The sequence below is a fragment of the Ahaetulla prasina genome, chromosome 2 (genome assembly GCF_028640845.1).
Source record: "Ahaetulla prasina isolate Xishuangbanna chromosome 2, ASM2864084v1, whole genome shotgun sequence".
NCBI lineage: Eukaryota > Metazoa > Chordata > Lepidosauria > Squamata > Colubridae > Ahaetulla > Ahaetulla prasina.
In genome coordinates, this window is record NC_080540.1 from 2,835,524 (window position 1) to 2,856,142 (window position 20,619).

Here is a 20,619-nt window from a genome sequence, read left to right on the forward strand (position 1 = left end):
TCGTCCAAGTCATTGATGAAGATGTCGAAGAGTACTGGGCCTAAAACAGAGCCTTGGGGTACTCCACTGCATACTTCCCTCCATGTGGATGTAGTTTCATTGAGGACTACACGTTGAGTGCGGTTGGTCAGCCAGTTACGGATCCATCCGGTGGTGGTGCTGTCTAACCCACATTTTTCTACTTTATCTAGTAGTAGGTTATGGTCTACTTTATCAAATGCTTTACTGAAGTCCAAGTAAATTATATCGACAGCATTCCTCTGGTCTACTAATTTTGTCACTTTGTCAAAGAAGGGAAGAATATCAATTCAGCTGAGCTGCCTGATCGTCAGAACCTTTTTAAAAAACTTTTAAAAGCATTTTTTTACAACCTATTTACCCGAATAGGTTGTAAAAATATGCTTTTAAAAGTAAAAAAAAAAAAAAAAGATCGTCCACCACAGCTTATCACACCTCCCACCCGGTGCGCTTTTCTACTTACCCCAATGCCTCTTTTTGGCGTGCACTGCACACGCACAAGCGCACCTTGCAGTTGGTGCATGGTGTGCATTGTGTATGTGCGGGCGCAGCATGCGTTTGGTGCACAGCGTGCATGTGCACCCAGCGAACCGGTAGTAAACAAGTTCAGATTTCCCCACTGGACTGCATCACTTAGCAATGGCAACCCCACTGTTATGTGGCAATTGTAACCCCGCTTAATAACTGAAGTTGTAAAATCAGAAGCGACTCACTTATATTATGGGGCTTCTGTGGCTCAGACTGCTAATGCAGTCTGTTATTAACAGCAGCTGCCTGCAATTACTGCAGGTTCTAGTCCCACTAGGCCCAAGGTTGACTCAGCCTTCCATCCTTTATAAGGTAGGTAAAATGAGGACCCAGATTGTTGGGGGCAATAAGTTGACTTTGTATATAATATACAAATGGATGAAGACTATTGCTAACATAGTGTAAGCTGCCCTGAGTCTTCGGAGAAGGGCGGAATATAAATGCAAATAAATTAAAAAAATAAATAAATCACCCCCTTGCTTAGCAATGGAAAATCTGATCCCATTTGTGATCGTGAGTAAAGGACTACCTGGGTATGGTTTCTCCCATGCTGATCATTTTATTGGAAAGAGTGCATTCTTGTAGGATTTATAAGTTGTCTTTGGTACGATTCATCTTTGAGGGACATTCGGCAATTTAGAAATATGAAACATAAAACAAATGAAGAAATAAAACTGGAACTCATTTCCTCTTACACCAGGGGTCCCCAACCTCCGAGCCGCAACCCAATACTGGGCCTTGAGCCATTCGGAACCGGGCTGCGGATGTGCCAGGCGAGCATGCGTCCATGCATCCCCACCTCGGCGAGTAGTGAGTATGTGTCAGCCTCCGCTTTAATTTAGTGTATTTCTCCTACTAGATTATCTGACTATTTTATTACCTTGTTAAAAGTTTGCTCTACTGATTGTCTTACATGCTTTATGGAGAAGGGGGGGAGGTTTTCACTGTTCCCAGCGTCGGCTGACATTGTATGTGGGGGAGAGGGGAAATGCCATTTTCAAAACCAGAGGTTTGAATTGTGTTGGCGCGTGAATGTAATGGCAGCTGCTGATTCCACATTCCATTCAGAAGATTGACAGAGGGAGAATATCGGAAGTGAAACTACACTTGGCTGAGGAGAAAGAAGACATTGGACTATTACTGTATGACCTCTAGTAGGGGGAGGGTTCAGGAGAGAATATGACTCTGGGGTTTTGATTTACTTCCAGTTCCAGCTTTGCTTTTCACCGCATCCAGACTTGTATGATAAAGATTACCAAATTCTTCAACATGATGAAGTTGGGTTTTTATTTTCTCAAACACTGATCTGGGGCAGGCTGACATTAAGCTGGAACTGGAAGTAAATCACAGTATGTGATGACAGTATGTGCGTGCGCGTGTGGTCCATTTGCCCAAGTAATGGGTGCATGTGCCTGCTGCTCACACAACTGGAGCTGCACATGCACTTGCCTGCCGTTCGTGCGGGATCTCCTCCTCCCCAGTCCACAAAGGCGGAAAGGTTGGGGAACTTTGTCTTACACCAGTGGTTCTCAACTTTTATAGTGCTGCGACCCCTTTAATACAATTCCCCACGATGTGGCGACCCCTTTAATACAGTTCCCCACGATGTGGCGACCCCCAACCGTAAAATTATTTTCGTTTTGAATTTATCGCGCCTGAAGCTGTATTGGCTAGCAATCTGAACTGCTTGCGATTGCCTTGAGGACGGAGGCATTAAAGCGGAGACTCCTCCCCTATTTTTTTTGTTTGTTTGTTTACATTTATACCCCGCCCTTCTCCGAAGACTCAGGGCGGCTTACAGTGTATAAGGCAATAGTCTCATTCTATTTGTATATTTTTTTACAAAGTCAACTTATTGCCCCCCCAACAATCTGGGTCCTCATTTTACCTACCTTATAAAGGGTGGAAGGCTGAGTCAACCTTGGGCCGGGCTCGAACCTGCAGTAATTGCAGGCTCTGTGTTTTTGATAACAGGCTTCTCTATTGCTTGAGCTATCCCGGCCCTATTAAGTTTATCGCGCCTGAAGCCAGATTAGGCTAGCGATTGGGAGTGATTGCAGCTGGCTTGAGAGGGAGACATCAGAACAAAGATTTCTCTCTTTTTTAATTGATCACGCCTGAAGCCGAATTCGGCTAGCGATTTGAAGAACCTGCAGCTGGCTTGTGGAGTCAACCATTGGAGCGCGATTCTTCGACTCGCAAGTATACTTCCCATATTTCCGATGGTCTTAGGCGACCTCTGGCAAATCGTCATTCGACCCCCAACAGGGTCCCAACCCACAGGTTGAGAACCACTGTCTTACACTATTCCTTCAGAATGAATTATTTTATGGGGAAATAAGGTGGCTGTCCTGCCCGAACCTTTTCCCACACATCATACGCTGATAAAGAGTTTCTCCTTTGAATGGGTACTTTGATGGGAAGCAAGCTTCCTGCATTGACTGACGCTCCTTTCACGCATTGTGTATTTATATGGCTTCTTGCCAGTGTGGCATCTCATATGACAGTCCAGGCTCTTGCTCCTATTGAAGTGTTTTCCACACTCCGGACATTTGTAGAGCTTCTCTCTGGTATGGCTGCTTTTATGGACAGAGAGGCTGCTGCATCGGGTGAAGCTCTTGTCACACTCTTTGCATTTGTAAGGTTTCTGCCCCGTGTGGATGCTCGTGTGGGCAGTGAGGCCACCGGAAGTGCTGAAGCTGCTTCCGCATTCGCCACATTTATAGGGTTTTTCCCCTGAATGAATCCTCTTATGAGTCGTAAGGTTGTACTTCTGATTGAATCTCTTCCCACATTCCGTGCATTGATAAGGTCTCTCTCCCGTGTGGAGCCTCTTGTGAATAGTAAGCGTGTAATTTCTACAGAAGCTCTTTCCGCACTCCGTGCATATATAGGACTTTTCTATGGAATGCATTTTTTTATGGGTACGAAAGGCATCGCTGTCAATAAAACCCTGTCCACACACGGTACATATATGTGGAATTTTGCCCGAATGGGAAGAAAGGTCACTGCCGAAACCGAAGGTCTTTCCACTCTCTGTGGATTTATACAAATTCTCCCACATGTGAATACTTTGATGAGATCTTAGCTGACTTTTCCATCGGAAGCTCTTTTCGCATTCCGTGCATTGATAGGGTTTCTCCTCTGAATGGACCCTTTTATGACTCGAGAGAGCACTGCGGACGCTAAAACTCTTGCTGCACTCTGTACATGCATACGGTTTTTCTCCTGTGTGGATCTGGTTGTGCGAAGCCAGGGATCCGCTCGAATTGAAGCTCTTCCCACACTCCGTACACTGGTAGGGCTTCTCTCCCATGTGCCTCCTTGTGTGAAAAGTCAGGTTGCGGCTGTTGCTGAAGCTCTTCCCACACTGCAGACATTTGTACGGTTTCTCCACGGTATGGACTCTTTTGTGTAGGGTAAGGTCACTGTTCAATCTAAACCTCTTTCCGCATGTCGCGCATGGAAATGGCTTCTCCCCCGTATGGATTCTCACATGAGAGGTGAGTTCACTTGTCCACCTGAAACTCTTTCCACACTCGGCACAGTTCCACGGTTTTTCTCTTGGGTGGAGCCTTTTACGGGCGCTACTGTTCCTACTGCTCTTTCCACGCCCTTTGAATGTCTCGGGTTTATCTGTAGCCCTTGGGTGGGTTTGTTGACATGAAGTCAAAGCAAAGCTTTGGCTGGAATAGGTTCGCTGCGGCGGTCTGCACTTGCACTGGTTGCCTTTAATTTTAGTTTTGGAATGATTACATTTCTCGGATTGATCCCCGGGGATTTCCCCATGGGGTAGGGAATTCCTCTTTTGGTTTCCAGTGTGATTCCCTTGAGTCAGGAATTCGTGGACTTCAGCACGGTGGGAAGTAGGTGATTTCTTCTTCCTAGATGTTGACTTCTTTTCCCCAAATGTTCCTGATCTCCGGCGGTTCTCAAAAATCTCATTTCCCACTTCGGCCCTGGTTGGTTGCAAAATCGTATCCAGCACCTGGCAATTCTCACTGTTCTCATCTGCTTCTAGAGAGAGAAACAAAGCATGAACTAGCTTTTAAGACTGGGCTTCCAAAGATTAATGCTGATTAGCTAATGAATTAATGCTGATGGGAACTGATTCACAGCGTCTTGCAGGATTTTTCATTTCCTGTAGTTTTTTTTTAATTTTTAAATTTTGATTACACAACTATCTCAGCAGTCATCTCTTGACTGAACTGTTCCCCAGTGAAGATATTGTAACTATTTTTTTCTTTGCAAAAAAATAAAAAGCAGCTTAAAACAAAGGAACAATAGAGAGGACAAAAACTGTAATGAAATGGCGATGCAGATAAGCCATAAATGTTGCTTACAATTCTGCAAAGTTTTTAATTTTAACAACCTGGAACTGAGCAAGCAAGAGCACGCTTTTCATTTTGGGGGGGCAAATCCTCCGAGGCAATCATACTAAAATGAGCAGCTAAGTCTTATAGGAAGAGACAGAAGGACATGCATAGTTATCCTTGAAAAGTTGATTAAAAGTTCATATAGCAATATAGGCAGTCCTCACTTAGCGATCCTAATTGAAACAAAGTGCTTGTTAAGTGAAACATTACTTGGGACCCCCTGCCAGTTTTTCCATTGACTGTCTTGTTGGAAGCTAGCTGGGAAGACTGCAAATGGCTAACAAATGACCGTGGAACACGGCAACTGTCATATATGTGTGTTCTGTCCCCCACCACCTCAGTCCGGGAGACACGAGAAATGACTCAATTAGCCGGCAATTGAGTCCATGGCAGCTATCAGCTCTAGTAGCAACCCAGCGAGCGTCTGCCAAGGTTTTTCAGTTATCTTTCTTGATGCCGGCGTGTCAACCAGGAAGTCAGGAATAAACAGCACTTCAGCTCAAGTTCTCTCTAGGCAGTTTGATTAGTTCGTCACAAAGCAGTATAGCAGCCCCTCCTGCTTTTATACCTTGTGGGGTGTGGCTCCGTGACTCAGCACTTTCTAGGCCTGCCCCACCCCTGCTTCTGTTGTTCCCGCCTCTCTTGTCTATGAAATCTGGGATCTAACCAGGACTGATTGTCCTCAGTTGGGTCTGGAAGTGTTTCCTGGGCGGGAGGAGATACAGGAGAAAGAGGCCTCGTTATCTCTTCCACCTGGCCTGCCTGTGGCTCCTGGAGCTGAGCCAGGGAAGCTGGCCCTGTAGAAGGGAGCCCTGACAGCCCTTCCCCCTCACTCTCTGAGTCACTCTCTGGCAGGGAGCCAGGCCCGGGAGGGGCTGGAGCCACAACAATGTGTGATGCTTCCCAAGTGCCCAGTTGTGATACAACCGTAGAGATGTTGCAACCATTGTGAGAACTATCCACAAGCCATTTTTTTCCAGCTCTGTCGTAACTTTGATGAGTCACTAAAAAATGGTCATTAAACAAGATCTACCTATATTTTCCAGGTATCTAGGAGGAGGAACAGAACAGAATAACAAAATAACAAGAATTGGAAAGGGCCTTGGAGGTCTTCCAGTCCAACCCACTAGCGGTGACATGATAGTAATGTTCCCGTATCTCAGGGGCTGCCACAAAGACGAGGGGGTCAACCTAGTCTCCAAAGCACCCGAGGGCAGGACAAGAAGCAAAGGACGGAAACGAATCAAGGAGAGAAGCAACCTAGAACTAAGGAAAAAATTCCTGACAGTGAGAACAATGAATGAGTGGAATGACTTGTCTCCAGAAGTTGTGGGTGCTCCAACGCTGGAGGTTTTTCAGAGACTGCACAGCCATTTCTCTGGGATAGTATAGTATGGGGTTGGACTAGAGCAGGGGTTTCCAACCTTGGCAACTTTAAGCCTGGCGGACTTCAACTCCCAGAATTCTGGGAGTTGAAGTCCGCCAGTGTTGTGTCTGCGCCCCCTGACCCGGTCCTCCTGCCAGAAAGTGACTTGGAGCCAGGCCTGCTGCCAGAAAGTGACTCGGACAGTGAGGGGGAAGGGCCGTCAAGACTTATCTCGGGAGCACCGGCTTCCCTGGCTCAGCTCCAGGAGCCAGAGGCTGGCCAGGTGGAAGAGATAACGAAGCCTCTATCCCCTGACTCTTCCCCCCCCCAGGCCACGCCTTCAGACCCAGCTGATGGCAATCAGGCTTGGTTGGACCCTAGGTTTCGTAGGCAGGAGAGGAGGGAATAACAGAAGCAGGGGTGGGGCAGGCCTAGGAAGTGCTGAGTCATGGAACCACACCCCACAGGATATAAAAGGCAGCGAGAGCTGCTGTGTCTCTTTGTAACAGGCAAATCCTCTGATTGACTAAGAGCTGAAGTTTGTTCCTGGGTGACTCACCAGCGTCATGGAAGATAACGGAGGCTCTTGGCAGACGCTGGCTATTCTGCTGCCAGAGCTGACTAATTAAGCCATCACTCGGACGGAGGCGAAGGAGGACAGAACAGCCAGGCTTAAAGTTGCCAAGGTTGGAGACCCCTGGACTAGACCTCCCGAAGTCCTTTCCAACTCTGTTGTTGTTATTATTGTGAAAATAGGCTGCTCACTTCCAAATGCCTGTTCCCACTATCTGAACTCAGAGCAAAGAGAGGTCTATTACCCAGAGACGCCACGTGTCTAGAGTTCTCCTGCATGACTTCCCCGTGGAGGGACTTTTGGGTGGAATCCAGCAGAGCCCACTCCTCCTTGGAGAAACACACCACCACATCCTGGAAGGACACAGCACCCTGAGGGAGGGGAGAAAATATTAACAGATAAAGCGCCCTCTGCTTTAATCTTCATCAAACATTTCCCTGCATCCACGTACATCTTGCTACTGCCCGCATTCCACCAAGCTGGAGGTCCATACAGGAAGCTGGTGGACGTTGAGGATGTTCAACCACTTGTAGTACATCCAATGGCCAATTTTGGGCAGGATTGCAAATTGTCAGAAGAAAACAATGAAGAATTCTCAGTAAAGTGTTACAGTTTCTATGGATTCAACTGCACCTTCAGTGAGGATTCCCTTTCCAGAAAAGAGGGCGTTCTCTTTTGACACTGTATGAAGGAAAAGTCCGAAGTAGGTGATCCACTGATGGACCTTCTCACAGCTCTAGTTTGGATTTTGGATTTCCTTCCCCAAAGGAAAAGGGAACTGCAGCTCGTCCAACTGAAGATTACATGACATGCCCTCTTCTCCTAGAACAGTGATGGCTAAGCTTTTTGCCCTCAGGTGCCAAAAGCGAGGGGAGTGCGGGAAGGTCACATGTGTGTGCCCATACCTATAATTCAATGCCCCCCACGCCCCGCCCCCCTGCACATGCGCATGTGACCTCCCCTGCGACCCCCCGCACATGTCTGCACAACCCCCCCCTCGCACCCTGTTTTGGGCCTAGCAAGTCTCCCTGTAGCCTCTGTTTGCAGACTTCCAGTAGGCCCATTTTTCACCCTCCCAAGGTTCCAGAGGCTTTCTTGGAGCCTGAGGAGGGTAAAAACAGTCTCCTCCACACACACCCAGAGGCCTTCTGGAGGCTGGAAGCGGCCCCTTTCCTGACTTTCAGTGGGCCCGGAAAGCCAGTTTTTCGCTCTCCCCAGGCTCCAGAGACTTTCTTGGAGCCTGGGGAGGGCAAAAACAGCCTCCCCCATCCCAAGTCCCTCCGGAGGCCGAAAATGCCCTCCCAGAGCCTCCGCGTGAGCCCTGTACTTACTTGGCATCCAAAACTGGTTGTGTGGAGACTTCTGGGAAGGGAGGGGAGGGGCCAGCCAAAATTCAGCTGGGCGGCACGCACATGCACGCTGTAGCTGAGCTAGAGCAATGGCTCGCGTGCCCGCAGATAAAGCTCCGCATGCCACCTGTGGCACGTGTGCTATAGGTTCGCCATCATGGTCCTTGAAGTACCAGGAGAGGAAACATTCAAACAGATGGTGGTACCCCAATGAGATCAGAGACAGAGAAGCCGTGTTTCTCAGGGTTCCAAACCACAATCACCTACCTGCTGAAATATCAAGAGTTCCCAAGGATGGTTATTCTACCAGAAACCTTAGTTGTACTGAAAGGTTTCCACTATTTTTAGATTTTGAAGAGTGGCGTCCAGAAAAACTGGATTCAGGGGACTTTTCCCCCTCTACCCCAGCCATCTTTATCAGAGAAGGTCCTTATCAATTGAGTTTCAAAGAGGAGAAGAGGGAGCCCTAACACACATTCAGTTCCCAACACTGGAAGGCCCATCAGAAGTCTTGGCTGAAGAAATAAAACTTGTGAGGTCTTGTGGCTCCTAGGTATTTATCTCCTTATCAAGGTCCGCAGCCATTCAATTAAATGCTACTTTCGAGTGTACAAGTAACACAAAGTTCCCTCTTTTCCTGGGAACAGAATGGCTGAATAGTTTTTTTTTTAATTTGCATTTATATCCCGCCCTTCTCCGAAGACTCAGGACGGCTTACACTATGTCAAGCAATAGTCTTCATCCATTTGTACATTATATACAAAATCAACTTATTGCCCCCAACAATCTGGGTCCTCATTTTACCTACCTTATAAAGGATGGAAGGCTGAGTCAACCTTGGGCCTGGTGGGGCTTGAACCTGCAGTAATTGCAAGCAGCTGCTGTTAATAACAGACTGTCTTACCAGTCTGAGCCACCAGAGGCCCTTATGATGAAGCTTCCGAAAGCCCCTTTCATTCAGGATGCGGAGAAAGTCAAATTCTCAGTCACTCCTGCTATGTTTTATTTGTTCGTTTATTTGTTTATTATTTGTGTGCTGCTCACCTTGTCTAGAGGCAACTCTGGGCCGCTTACAAATATTAAAAACCAGTAAACGTTAAAATGACAGAGTCACCCTGTGGCGAGATGGGCGGCCAACAAATGTAATAAATAAGAAAGAAATAAAAGAATAAATAAGAATAGTTTTAGGCCCGTCACTTCAAGAAGCTCGCACATGGCATGAATAGCCAGGTCCAAGGTTAGAGGGTTATGATTTTATCTTGACTCTTCAATGTTCTGAGTCCTTAAAGAGGACTTCTGTGATTATGGGTCCTTTCCCTACCTGAGTTGAAGGGAGTATGTCTTCTTCCTCAGAAAAAGAAAACATTTCAACAAGGTCCAGTGGTGATGGACCATATCCTGTAAGGGAGACAAATAAATTATTTTAATTTTGTGTATCGATGTTTTATATGCCTGTGAACCGCCCTGAGTCCTTTGGGAGATAGGGCGGTATATAAATTTAAATAATAAATAAATAAATAAATAAATAAATAAATGGGAAGAAGTGAATTTTAGAAGACTATTATTACCTGCACTGGCTGCCGGTAGCCTTCCGGGTGCAATTCAAGGTGCTGGTGACCTTTAAAGCGCTCCATGGCTTAGGACCGGGTTATTTACGAGACCGCCTTCTGCCACCGATAGCCTCCCAACAGAGTGGGCCTGCTCAGGGTGCCGTTGACCAAACAACGTCGGTTGGCAGCCCCCAGCGGGAGAGCCTTCTCTGTGGCAGCACCGGCCCTTTGGAATGAGCTGCCTCCGGGGTTACGCCAACTCCCCGACCTCCGGACCTTCAAACATGAACTGAAGACTTTATTATTTCCTCGTGCGGGACTAGCCTAAGTGTATTTTAATTGAAATTTTAAAGGGGTTTTATGTCGGTCTATGACCGTTTTAGTTGATTTGGCCTACTAAATATTTGTTTTTAATTCTTTTTTAAATTTGTTATTTGTATTTTGTGTTTTAATATGGCTGTAAACCGCCCTGGGTTCCTTCGGGAGAAGGGCGGTATAGAAATTAAATTATAAATAAATATTATTAACAATTTGCGTGATGACACTCTCTATAAAAACCTGTTCACACTCAAGGTAATCCTGTGAATTCAGGTTCTGAAGATGGGAGAAGTTGCCAATCAGGGCAGGAAGACAGAATCCATCCTTACCTGCTAAGATGTCAAGAATGTCGTTTTCCTGGGAGATTCCTTCGAAAAGTAACCCCCGAAAAGAATCTGAGGAATCCATCCTCGCGTTTGCACCTTGTGGATCCACCTTGATAGAGCTTTCCTATAAATAAACCACAATGTCAGATCTGTGTATCTGCCATTCTTCTGAGGAAGGGGACGGGGTAACATACTTGGTACATTTACTTTCTTTTCCTTTCTATGTATCCCATATCTTGCTTGCATTCTTGTATAACCTTTAGCCTGATTTATAACCGTTGCCTGGCGCCGTAGCTGCCTGGCAGTTTCTCGCCTCTTGGGGAATGTAAGGGGAGGGTGGGTCATGTGGGATGCATCGCGGGAAGACGGCCCTGAGAAAGTTCTCTTTATCTCTTTCTCAGAGCGGCTGGTACAATAACAATCTTCACGACTGGCTGAATCCACGGTCAGACTGTTGGGAGGGGTCTCTTTAATTTCTTTTATTCTAGTTGTATACCCTGAGGGACCTCAGAGCCTTCCTATCATCCCTTTTTCAACAAAAGTTTCCTTTTGAAATGCCAAGTTTCAAGAGTCTTTACTTTCTTGAATAAGGGGGAGAGGCTGGGCCTCACACACAGCAAGATTTATCGGGAGACCTTATCTCCCTTTGAAAAAAAGGAGAATCGGAATCCTGGAATCTAAGAAAGGAATTATTACTTTTGACCATGGCCTTATTTTAAGTTGCTGAGTGTTATCATAAAAGAGGACCTGACCTGGGGCGCTCACATTGCAGCACTGGTCAAAAGGTCCCAGCAGAGATTATACTACGTGAGAAACTGCTGGTGATCTTTTACCGCTGCACCATAGAGAGTATTTTAATTTACTGCGCCCGTGTATGGTTTGCCAATTGCACAGTTGCTGATAGGACAGCGCTCCAGAGGATTAACGTCATTGCCCAGAGGAACATTGGTTGCCTCTCCCCTCCTTGGAACAGCTGTATAGCTCCCGCTGCCTTAAGAAAGTCCAAAAACATTCTTAAAGATCCATCTCATCCTGGGCACCCCTTTTTTTTTTTTGAACTATTACCATTTGGCAGATGGTACAGGACAATAAAAACAAGGAAAAATAGACTGAAAAACAGCTTCTATCCCAGAGCAGTAATTATATTTAAAAAAATTTTTTAATTTGAATTTATATCCCGCCCTTCTCCGAAGACTCAGGGTGGCTTGCACTATGTCAAGCAATAGTCTTCATTCATTTGTATATTATATACAAAGTCAACTTATTGCCCCTAACAATCTCGGTCCTCCTTTTACCTACCTTATAAAGAATGGAAGGCTGAGTCAACCTTGGGCCTGGTGGGACTTGAACCTGCAGAAATTGCAAGCAGCTGTGTTAATAACAGACTGTCTTAGCAGTCTGAGCCACCAGAGGCTCAGAATTCTACTGTATAGTGCAATATTATTGCAATATGAGGGGTTTTCAATTCAATTGTATGGCATGTGCAGGATGTGTGTTTGTGTTTTATTTTTATAGTTATAATATACACTGAAGCTGGTATTTGATTTCGTTGTACGAGGTGCAATGACAATAAAGTAAACTAACTATTCTGAAGGGAACATATATACTGAAATACTAGACTTAGGAATGTAAGGGAAGAGATATACCTGCACGCTGTAAATATGTGTTTCCTGTGGCAGTGACATAGGACAAACATGCCACACTGATATATGTATTGTGCCTTTGAAGCTGTAAGACAGACATGCTGGCATCCTGGAGTGTTGAGGTCACATTGAGTAAATATAAAACATTTGCTAGACCAATTCTAGAATACAGCTCGCCTGTTTGGAACCCTCACCACATCTCTGACATCAATACAATTGAACGTGTCCAGAAATATTTTACAAGAAGAGTTCTCCATTCCTCTGAAAACAACAAAATACCTTATCCCACCAGACTTGAAATCCTAGGCTTAGAATACTTGGAACTCCGTCGCCTTCCAAAGACCTAAGTTTAACTCATAGAATCATCTATTGTAATGTCCTTCCTATTAAAGACTACTTCAGCTTTAATTGCAATAATACAAGAGCAACCAATAGATTTAAACTTAATGTCAACCGCTTTAATCTAAATTGCAGAAAATATGACTTCTGCAACAGAATCATCAGTGCTTGGAATACTTTACCTGACTCTGTGGTCTCTTCCCATAATCCTAAAAGCTTTAACCAAAAACTTTCTACTATTGACCTCACCCCATTCCTAAGAGGACCATAAAGGGTGTGCATAAGCGCACAAACGTGCCTACTGTTCCTGTCCTATTGTTTTTCTTTTCTTCTTCCTATATATATATATATGCTTATACCTCCTAATATTTACTCATATATATGTTTATATACTATATAATCTTTTTGTATGATGCCTACATATATTGTTGTGACAAAATAAATAAATAAATAAATAAATTGTTATTGGGACCTCATCCCGAAAGTGTCTGGCAATTGTCAGGATATATATATTTATAAATAAATAAATAAAATAAATAAATAAATAAATAAATAATAGGCTCCCGCACGCGGCTCCCATGTAACACCACTCCTGTGCAGGCTGCACTGGCTGCCTGTGGTCTTTTGGGTGCACTTTAAGGTTTTGGTTATTACCTTTAAAGCGCTCCATGGCTTAGGGCCAGGGTACTTACGGGACTGCCTTCTACCACCACACGCCTCCCACCGACCAGTGCGCTCACACAGGGAGGGACTTCTCAGGGTGCCGTCCGCCAAGCAATGTCGGTGGGCGGCTCCCAGGGGAAGGTCCTTCTCTGTGGGGGCTCCTACCCTCTGGAACGAACTTCCCCCTAGCTTGCGTCAACTGTCTGACCTTCGGACTTTTCGCCATGAGCTGAAGACTTGTTTGTTTATTCGCGCGGGACTGGCGTAGGAATTTTATATTCTAATATTTTAAGGGTTGGAATTTTAATTTTTTGATACAAATTTTAAGGGGTTTTTAATTGTTATAATTGTTTTAAAATTTGCCAAATATAGAGTAAGTTTTTTATTTTCTGTTTTTATATGTACATTGTTTTTTGTTTTATTGTGGCTGTGAACCGCCCTGAGTCCTTCGGGAGAAGGCAGTATAAAAATCTAATAAATAAATAAATAAATAAAATAAATATTTATCCGCCAAACAATGCCGGCTGGCGGCCCCCAGGGGAAGGGCCTTCTCTGTGGGGGCTCCCACACTCTGGAACGAGCTTCCCCCGAGCTTACGCCAAATACCCGACCTTCGGACATTCCGTCGCGAACTGAAGACACACCTTTTTATTCGTGCGGGGCTGGCTTGAATTGAATTTTAATTTTTAAATTTTGTAAATTTTATTAATTTTAAATGGGGTTTTTAGTTCATGGCATATTTTAATTTTTTCAGGCTAATTTTAAAATAAGTTTTTTAAATTGCATTTTAATTTGTACATTGTATGTTTTATCTTGCCTGTACACCGCCCTGAGTCCTTCGGGAGAAGGGCGGTATAAAAATCAAATAAATAATAATAATAAATAATAATAAAAATATAATCCCATCATTTGATCAGAGCCCATCATTTGATCTCTCCCCACCCCACTCTGGCTGAGAACGTGTATGTCATCCTCCAGGGGACCAAGTGGCTAATTTAGAAGACAAAGGAGGAAAAGATAAACAATGCAGAGGGATGTAAATCTGGAGTTAGATTACATTCACTGACTTTTACTATGGAGATACACAAACCAGATTCCAGAATACGCAGATGCCAGAGTTGAGGATTTATGACCTTTTGGGCATAAGAGGACATTGCTTTCTCTCATGAGCTTGGTAGCTTCCTTCTTTGCATGTATGTACCATCTTATGTGTTTGGAACGACTATCCATTTGAACCTGATCAGGATTAAATGCTATTTTACTCAAGCCTCTGTTTAAGTCTCTTGATTGGCAGTTATGAGCTTAGACATATTAATAAGTAAACCTTTCAATTCAATATGGGAATAGAGCAAATTTTCTATTTCTTACTTATTCGGGGGACAAATGGGTCAAAGAGGTATAATGACACCTTCTATTACAAGTTGGGCCTGGCTAGGCTAGTGAAGAGAAGGACTTGGAGAGACACGATAGCAGCGTCCCAATATTTGAGGGGCTGCCAGAGAGACGACGGGGGTCAAGCTATTTTACAAACACCCGAACGCCAGACAAGGAATAATGGGTGGAAACTGAACAAGGAGAGATTCAACCTGGAAATAAAGAGACATTTTCTGACAGTGGGAGCAATCAACCAATGGACCAGAAGTTGCCTTCAGAAGTTGTGGGAGCTTCATCACTGGAAGCTTTCAAGAAGAATCTGGACTGCCCTCTTTCAGAAATGGTGTAGGGCAGCGGTTCTCAACCTGTGGGTTGGGACCCCGTTGGGGGTCGAATGACGATTTGCCAGGGGTTGCCTAAGACCATCGGAAATATGTGGTTGACTCCACAAGCCAGCTGCAGGCTCTTCAAATCGCTAGCCAAATTCGGCTTCAGGCGCGATGAATTAAAAAAGAGAGAAATCTTTGCTCTGATGTCTCCCTCTCAAGCCAGCTGCAATCACTCCCAATCGCTAGCCTAATCTGGCTTCAGGCGCGATAAATTTAATAGGGGAGGAGTCTCCGCTTTAATGCCTCCGTCCTCAAGGCAATCGCAAGCAGTTCAGATCGCTAGCCAATACGGCTTCAGGCGCGATAAATTCAAAACGAAAATAATTTTATGGTTGGGGTCGCCACATCGTGGGGAATTGTATTAAAGGGGTCGCAGCACTATAAAGGTTGAGAACCACTGGTGTAGGGGGTCCTGCTTGGGTAGATGGTCTCCTGCTTGAGTAGGGACCTTGTAGATGACCTACAAGGTCCCTTCCAACTCTTGTTAATCTGTTAAAAGTTCAAAAAAATCCTGGTAGGGCTCCATTTGGAATCAAGTCAAAAATCAGGTTCCTCACCTCCCTTTCTTTGCCGTCTATCGGGCTCAGCAGAAGGCCTTCGGCCAAGGCCACCGCCTGGGAGCTGGTTTCCACTCCACATTCCCTCACCCAGCTGGCAATCTCCAGGGGAAGGATGGCCAGAAACTGCTCCAGGAGCACCAGGTCCAGCATCTGAGCCTTGGTGTTCCTGTCTGGTTTTAACCACTGGTGACAAAGGCGATGGAGGCGGCTGCAAACTCTTCAGGGTCCCTCTGACTCCTGGTAGCAGAATCGTCTGAAATTCTGCTGGTGAATCTCCCAAGAGAGGTTGTCTTCTTCTAGGAACTTCTGCCTGGTCCTTTGATCAAACTCTTCCGTCTGACCACCACAAGGGCTGGTTCCCGTCGGGCTTCTTGACTCCATCTTCTCCCTGGGCTCCGCTGAAGATACAGAGACTTGGATTGATTGGGGTCTCTTGGCTCTCTAAAGAGGCTGGCCTTGGAGGACTGGAGCCTGTGGGAAGAATTGATCAAGGCCTATTTTGGTGAGGAAGGAGGGCCCCTCTTTCTCCCCTCCCTGTGGTGGAAGGAGTTGCAGGAGGGAGGGGCTCTGACAGGCAGGCAGAGAGGAAGATCAAATCCTCCCTAGCAATTCACACTTATCTATCTAGACCAGGGGTAGTCAACCTTTTTATACTTACTGCCCACTTTTGTATCTCTGTTAGTAGTAAAATTTTCTAACCGCCCACCGGTTCCACAGTAATGCACCGTGTATCATCGTCTGCACATGCCTCTCGCGCATCATGGATTGGGTTTGGGGGGGAGCACCGGCTACCAGCTCTGCTTATCTGTTACAGCTGGGTGGTGTGGGGAGAGATGCGTGAGCTATTCTGGGACGAGGCTCTTTTGTTTGCGGTCGCACTATAGCACCATTTAGTTTCATTTACGTAACGTGAACTAAACTTATGCGCAGGCAATACAAATAGTATATTTTCAGAAATTTAAATTGTCACGGGGAATTTGATGAAAACCGAATGAAAATGTTTTTAAATAATGCTATGAATTTTTTTTAAAAAGTCAATTAAATTAAAAAAAAAGAAAGTGCTTCAGTATCGGACAAAACCCCTACCACCCACCATGAAAGCTGGAATGCCCACTAGTGGGCAGTAGGGACCAGGTTGACTACCACTGATCTAGACAGGTAGTCCTTGACTTACGGCGCACAAGTAAGCCCAAAATTTCAGTAGCTGAACAAGACAGTTGTTTGTTTTGCTACATTTTTCAACCTTTCTTGCGACAGTTCTTAAGCGAATCGCTTCGGTTCTTCAGTTTGTAACACGGTTGTTAAGCGAGCCTGGATTCCTTACGGGAATTACGGGAACCCTGGGTCACTGCAACTGTCATGAATACAAGCCAGTGGCCAAATGTCTGAGTTTCGATCATGCGTCCATGGGAATGCTACACCAGTCTTAAATCGGACAAAATGGTCACAAATCACTTTTTTCGGTGCCGCTATAACTTCGGTTACCAAATGAATGGTTGTAAGTCGAGGACGACCTGTGTTTATTGCAGGTACAGGTGGTCCTCTATTTACGACCACAATCGAACCCAACATTTATGTTGCTAAGTGAGACATTTGTTAAGTGAGCCTGGCCCCATGTTGCTTGCCACAGTTGTTAAGTGAATCACTGCAGTGCTTAAGGCTTCCCCGTTGACTTTGCTTGGCAGGTCGCCAAAGGGGAACGCCTGACCCCAAGACTCTGCAACTGTCATAAATACGAACCAATTGCCAAGCACCTGAATTTTGAGTACTTGACCGCTGGGATGCTGCAGCGGTCGTAAGTGTGAAAAACGGTCCTGTGTCACTTTTTTTCAGTGCTGTTGTAACTTCGGTCACTAAACGAATGGTTGTAAGTCAAGGACTATTGCAGATCCTTGCTTTAGTCTGGCCAGAGTCTGTTCGGAGGTGACTTACAACCTGTTGTGACCCAGGTTCCCGGACTCTGGACTCCTGGAGGAGGATGATTCAGAAAGCGAGGAGGAACTGGCAAGTCCTGCTTCCCCTGGGCCCTCTCCCTCCCTGGCACCCACCCAGGAGGAAGAGGAGGGGCTAGCAAGGCCAGATTCCCCCGGGCCTTCTTCTGATTTGGCAATGCCCCAAATCTTGGGTTGATGCAAGACTGCGCAGACGTGACCGGCGCGCGCAGCAGAGGAGGCGTCGGGACAAAGTCAAAGAATGAGTCACGGATGAGTGACAGGGGCTATAAAGCAGGAGGCGGAACTTCCTGGCTTTTTGTCTTGGACAAAGCAGTAAATTTGCACGGGCAAATTATTTCAATGGAGGAAAGAATATATTTGTAAGTAACTCTGGCCTTATCTATAATTTCCTAGTTATCTTCAGAGACTTGGCAGGCGCGTGGGTAGACGTGGCCAAACATCTTTGTGCCAGAGGAATCCAGCCTAATCCAGCCATTTATGTAAATAAATTTGAAAAGAAGGCCTTTGACTGACTCTTTGTTGGGAGTATTGGGAGAGGGAAACAGAACACAACTGTTTACAACCAGGATAGTCCTTGACTTACAACCGTTCATTTAGTGACCGTTCAAAGGTACAACGGCACTGACAAAAGGGACTTAGGACTGATTTTCACACATACGACTGTCGCAGCATCCCCAGGACCGATCACACAATCCAAGTTCCGATGCTTAGCGAAGTGACTCCCATTTAGGATGGTTGCGGCGTCCCCGGGTCACGTGATCCCCTTTTGCGACCTTCTGATAGGCACCGTCAAAGAGGAAAATCAGATTCACTTAACAACCCTGTCTCTAACTTAACAGCAGCGATTCGCTTAACAACGGTAGCAAGCAAGGCCATCCAATGGCGCACAATTCACCCAACCAATGTCTCACTTAGCAATGTCGGGCTCAATTATGGTCGTACATCGAGGATTGCCTGCACTGGAAGCCGCGGTCAGTCTCGTTCTTTGATCCCCAAAAGTCTTCCTCAGCCCCCCCCTCCTCTTGACTCCCCCCCCAAGCCTAAAAGTGGGGGACTGCGGGTCCATCTGGAGGGTCTCAGCTCAGGGTACTTCCTGTGGGGGGAGGAAAAAGTGGGGGGGCCCTCCCAGGGTGGGGCAGGAAAAAGTGGGGGGCCCTCCCAGGTTGGGGCAGGAAAAAGTGGGGCTCCTGGGGTGGGGAGGAAAAGGGGCTCCCAGGGTGGTGGAGGAAAAGGGGTTCCCAGGGTGGGGAGGAAAAGGGGCTCCTGGGGTGGTGGAGGAAAAAGGGGCTCTGGGTGGTGGAAGAAAAGGGGCTCGGGTGGTGGAGGAGAAAGGGGCTCCAGGGTGGTGGAAGAGAAAGGGGGCTCGGGTGGTGGAGGAGAAAGGGGCTCCGGGTGGTGGAGGAGAAAGGGGCTCCGGGTGGTGGAGGAGAAAGGGGGCTCCCAGGGTGGTGGAGGAAAAAGGGGCTCGGGTGGTGGAGGAAAAGGGGCTCGGGTGATGGAGGAAAAGGGGCTCCTGGGGTGGTGGAGGAAAAAGGGGCTCCGGGTGGTGGAAGAAAAGGGGCTCCGGGTGGTGGAGGAGAAAGGGGGCTCCGGGTGGTGGAAGAGAAAGGGGCTCCGGGTGGTGGAGGAGAAAGGGGCTCGGGTGGTGGAGGAGAAAGGGGGCTCGGGTGGTGGAGGAGAAAGGGGCTCGGGTGGTGGAGGAGAAAGGGGCTCCGGGTGGTGGAGGAGAAAGGGGGCTCGGGTGGTGGAGGAGAAAGGGGCTCCAGGGTGGTGGAGGAAAAGGGGCTCCGGGTGGTGGAGGAGAAAGGGGGCTCCGGGTGGGGAAGAAAAGGGGCTCCCAGGGTGGAGGAGGAAAAGTGGGGGCTCCCAGGGTGGGGAGGAAAAGTGGGGGCTCCCAGGGTGGGGAGGAAAAGGGGAGCTCTCCTACCACACCTCCCAAAACTTCCTTCCTCCCCACGTATCCATGACGCCCCCCGCAGCTCCAGCGTTCCCCCACAGAAACCCCAGACCCCGGATCTCTCTCCCACATGGAAAGAACGGGTGGGGGAGTCGGGGGTCCTTCTGCCTTCCCCCCCCCCCCCCCGGCGAAGAATCCGCCGCCATCCACACCTATCAACCCTTTTTTTGGAAGGGGGGGCAGCCGCTCCTCAACCGCCCAAGGGGATAGAGTGCCGCTTCCTAGAAGGGCGCGCCACCCACCGATCGCCCTTTCCCCCAGCGAATCTGCAACGGTCAACGGCGGAAACACCCGAGAAAGCCCTCCCGCGCAGGCGCAGAGGGATCCCCTGAGCGGCGCTCGCCCCTCCCCCTCCCACGCGGACCAGGAACTCCCGAGTGGCAAAATGGGTGAGAGTGAAAGTTTGAGATTTGGGCGGGGGGGAGGCGGGGGGGGAATTCAAGAATGAAAGAAATAAGGCAAGATAAAATAATGCAATAAGAAAAACAATGCAAGTATTGCAAATACTTTGTAATATTCATTGCAATTACTTTGCAAAATCTATTGATGAAGGTATTTTATTTTTCTTTATGTACACTGAGAGCATATGCACCAAGACAAATTCCTTGTGTGTCCAATCACACTTGGCCAATAAAATTCTATTCTATTCTATTCTATTCTTTTTTTTATTTAATTTTGTCACAACAGTATACATAATATTCTATTCTATTCTATTCTATTCTATTCTATTACATTCTATTCTATTCTATTCCATTCCATTCCATTCCATTCCATTATTCTATTCTATTCCATTATTCTATTCTATTCTATTCTATTCCATTCCATTCCATTCCATTCCATTCCATTATTGTATTGTATTGTATTGTATTGTATTCTATTCTATTCTATTCTATTCTATTCTATTATTCTATTCTATTCTATTCTATTCCATTCCATTCCATTCCATTATTGTATTCTATTCTATTCCATTATTCTATTCTATTCTATTCCATTCCATTCCATTCCATTATTGTATTGTATTGTATTGTATTCTATTCTTTTTTTTATTTAATTTTGTCACAACAGTATACATAATATTCTATTCTATTCTATTCCATTCCATTCCATTCCATTCCATTCCATTCCATTCCATTCCATTCCATTATTCTATTCTATTCTATTCTATTCTATTCTATTCTATTCTATTCTTTTTTTTTATTTAATTTTGTCACAACAGTATACATAATATTCTATTCTATTCCATTCCATTCCATTCCATTCCATTCCATTATTCTATTCTATTCTATTCTATTCTATTCTATTCTATTCTATTCTATTCTATTCTATTCCATTCT

The 20,619-nt window shown here is 46.0% G+C and overlaps 1 protein-coding gene across 1 annotated transcript; it reads right to left on the minus strand.

Moving 5' to 3' along the window:
* Positions 1–1,889: 1,889 nt before the first annotated feature.
* LOC131192704 (zinc finger protein 883-like) lies at positions 1,890–19,589 on the minus strand. The gene is made up of 7 exons (XM_058172122.1): positions 19,528–19,589; positions 15,371–15,844; positions 11,705–11,755; positions 10,409–10,529; positions 9,533–9,609; positions 7,107–7,233; positions 1,890–4,563 (listed from the first exon to the last, which is right to left on the minus strand). Exons 2-7 carry the CDS (start codon positions 15,521–15,523, stop codon positions 2,921–2,923), a joined length of 2,172 nt encoding a protein of 723 aa, XP_058028105.1. The 5' UTR covers positions 15,524–15,844; positions 19,528–19,589; the 3' UTR covers positions 1,890–2,920.
* Between the last annotated feature and the right edge of the window lie 1,030 nt (positions 19,590–20,619).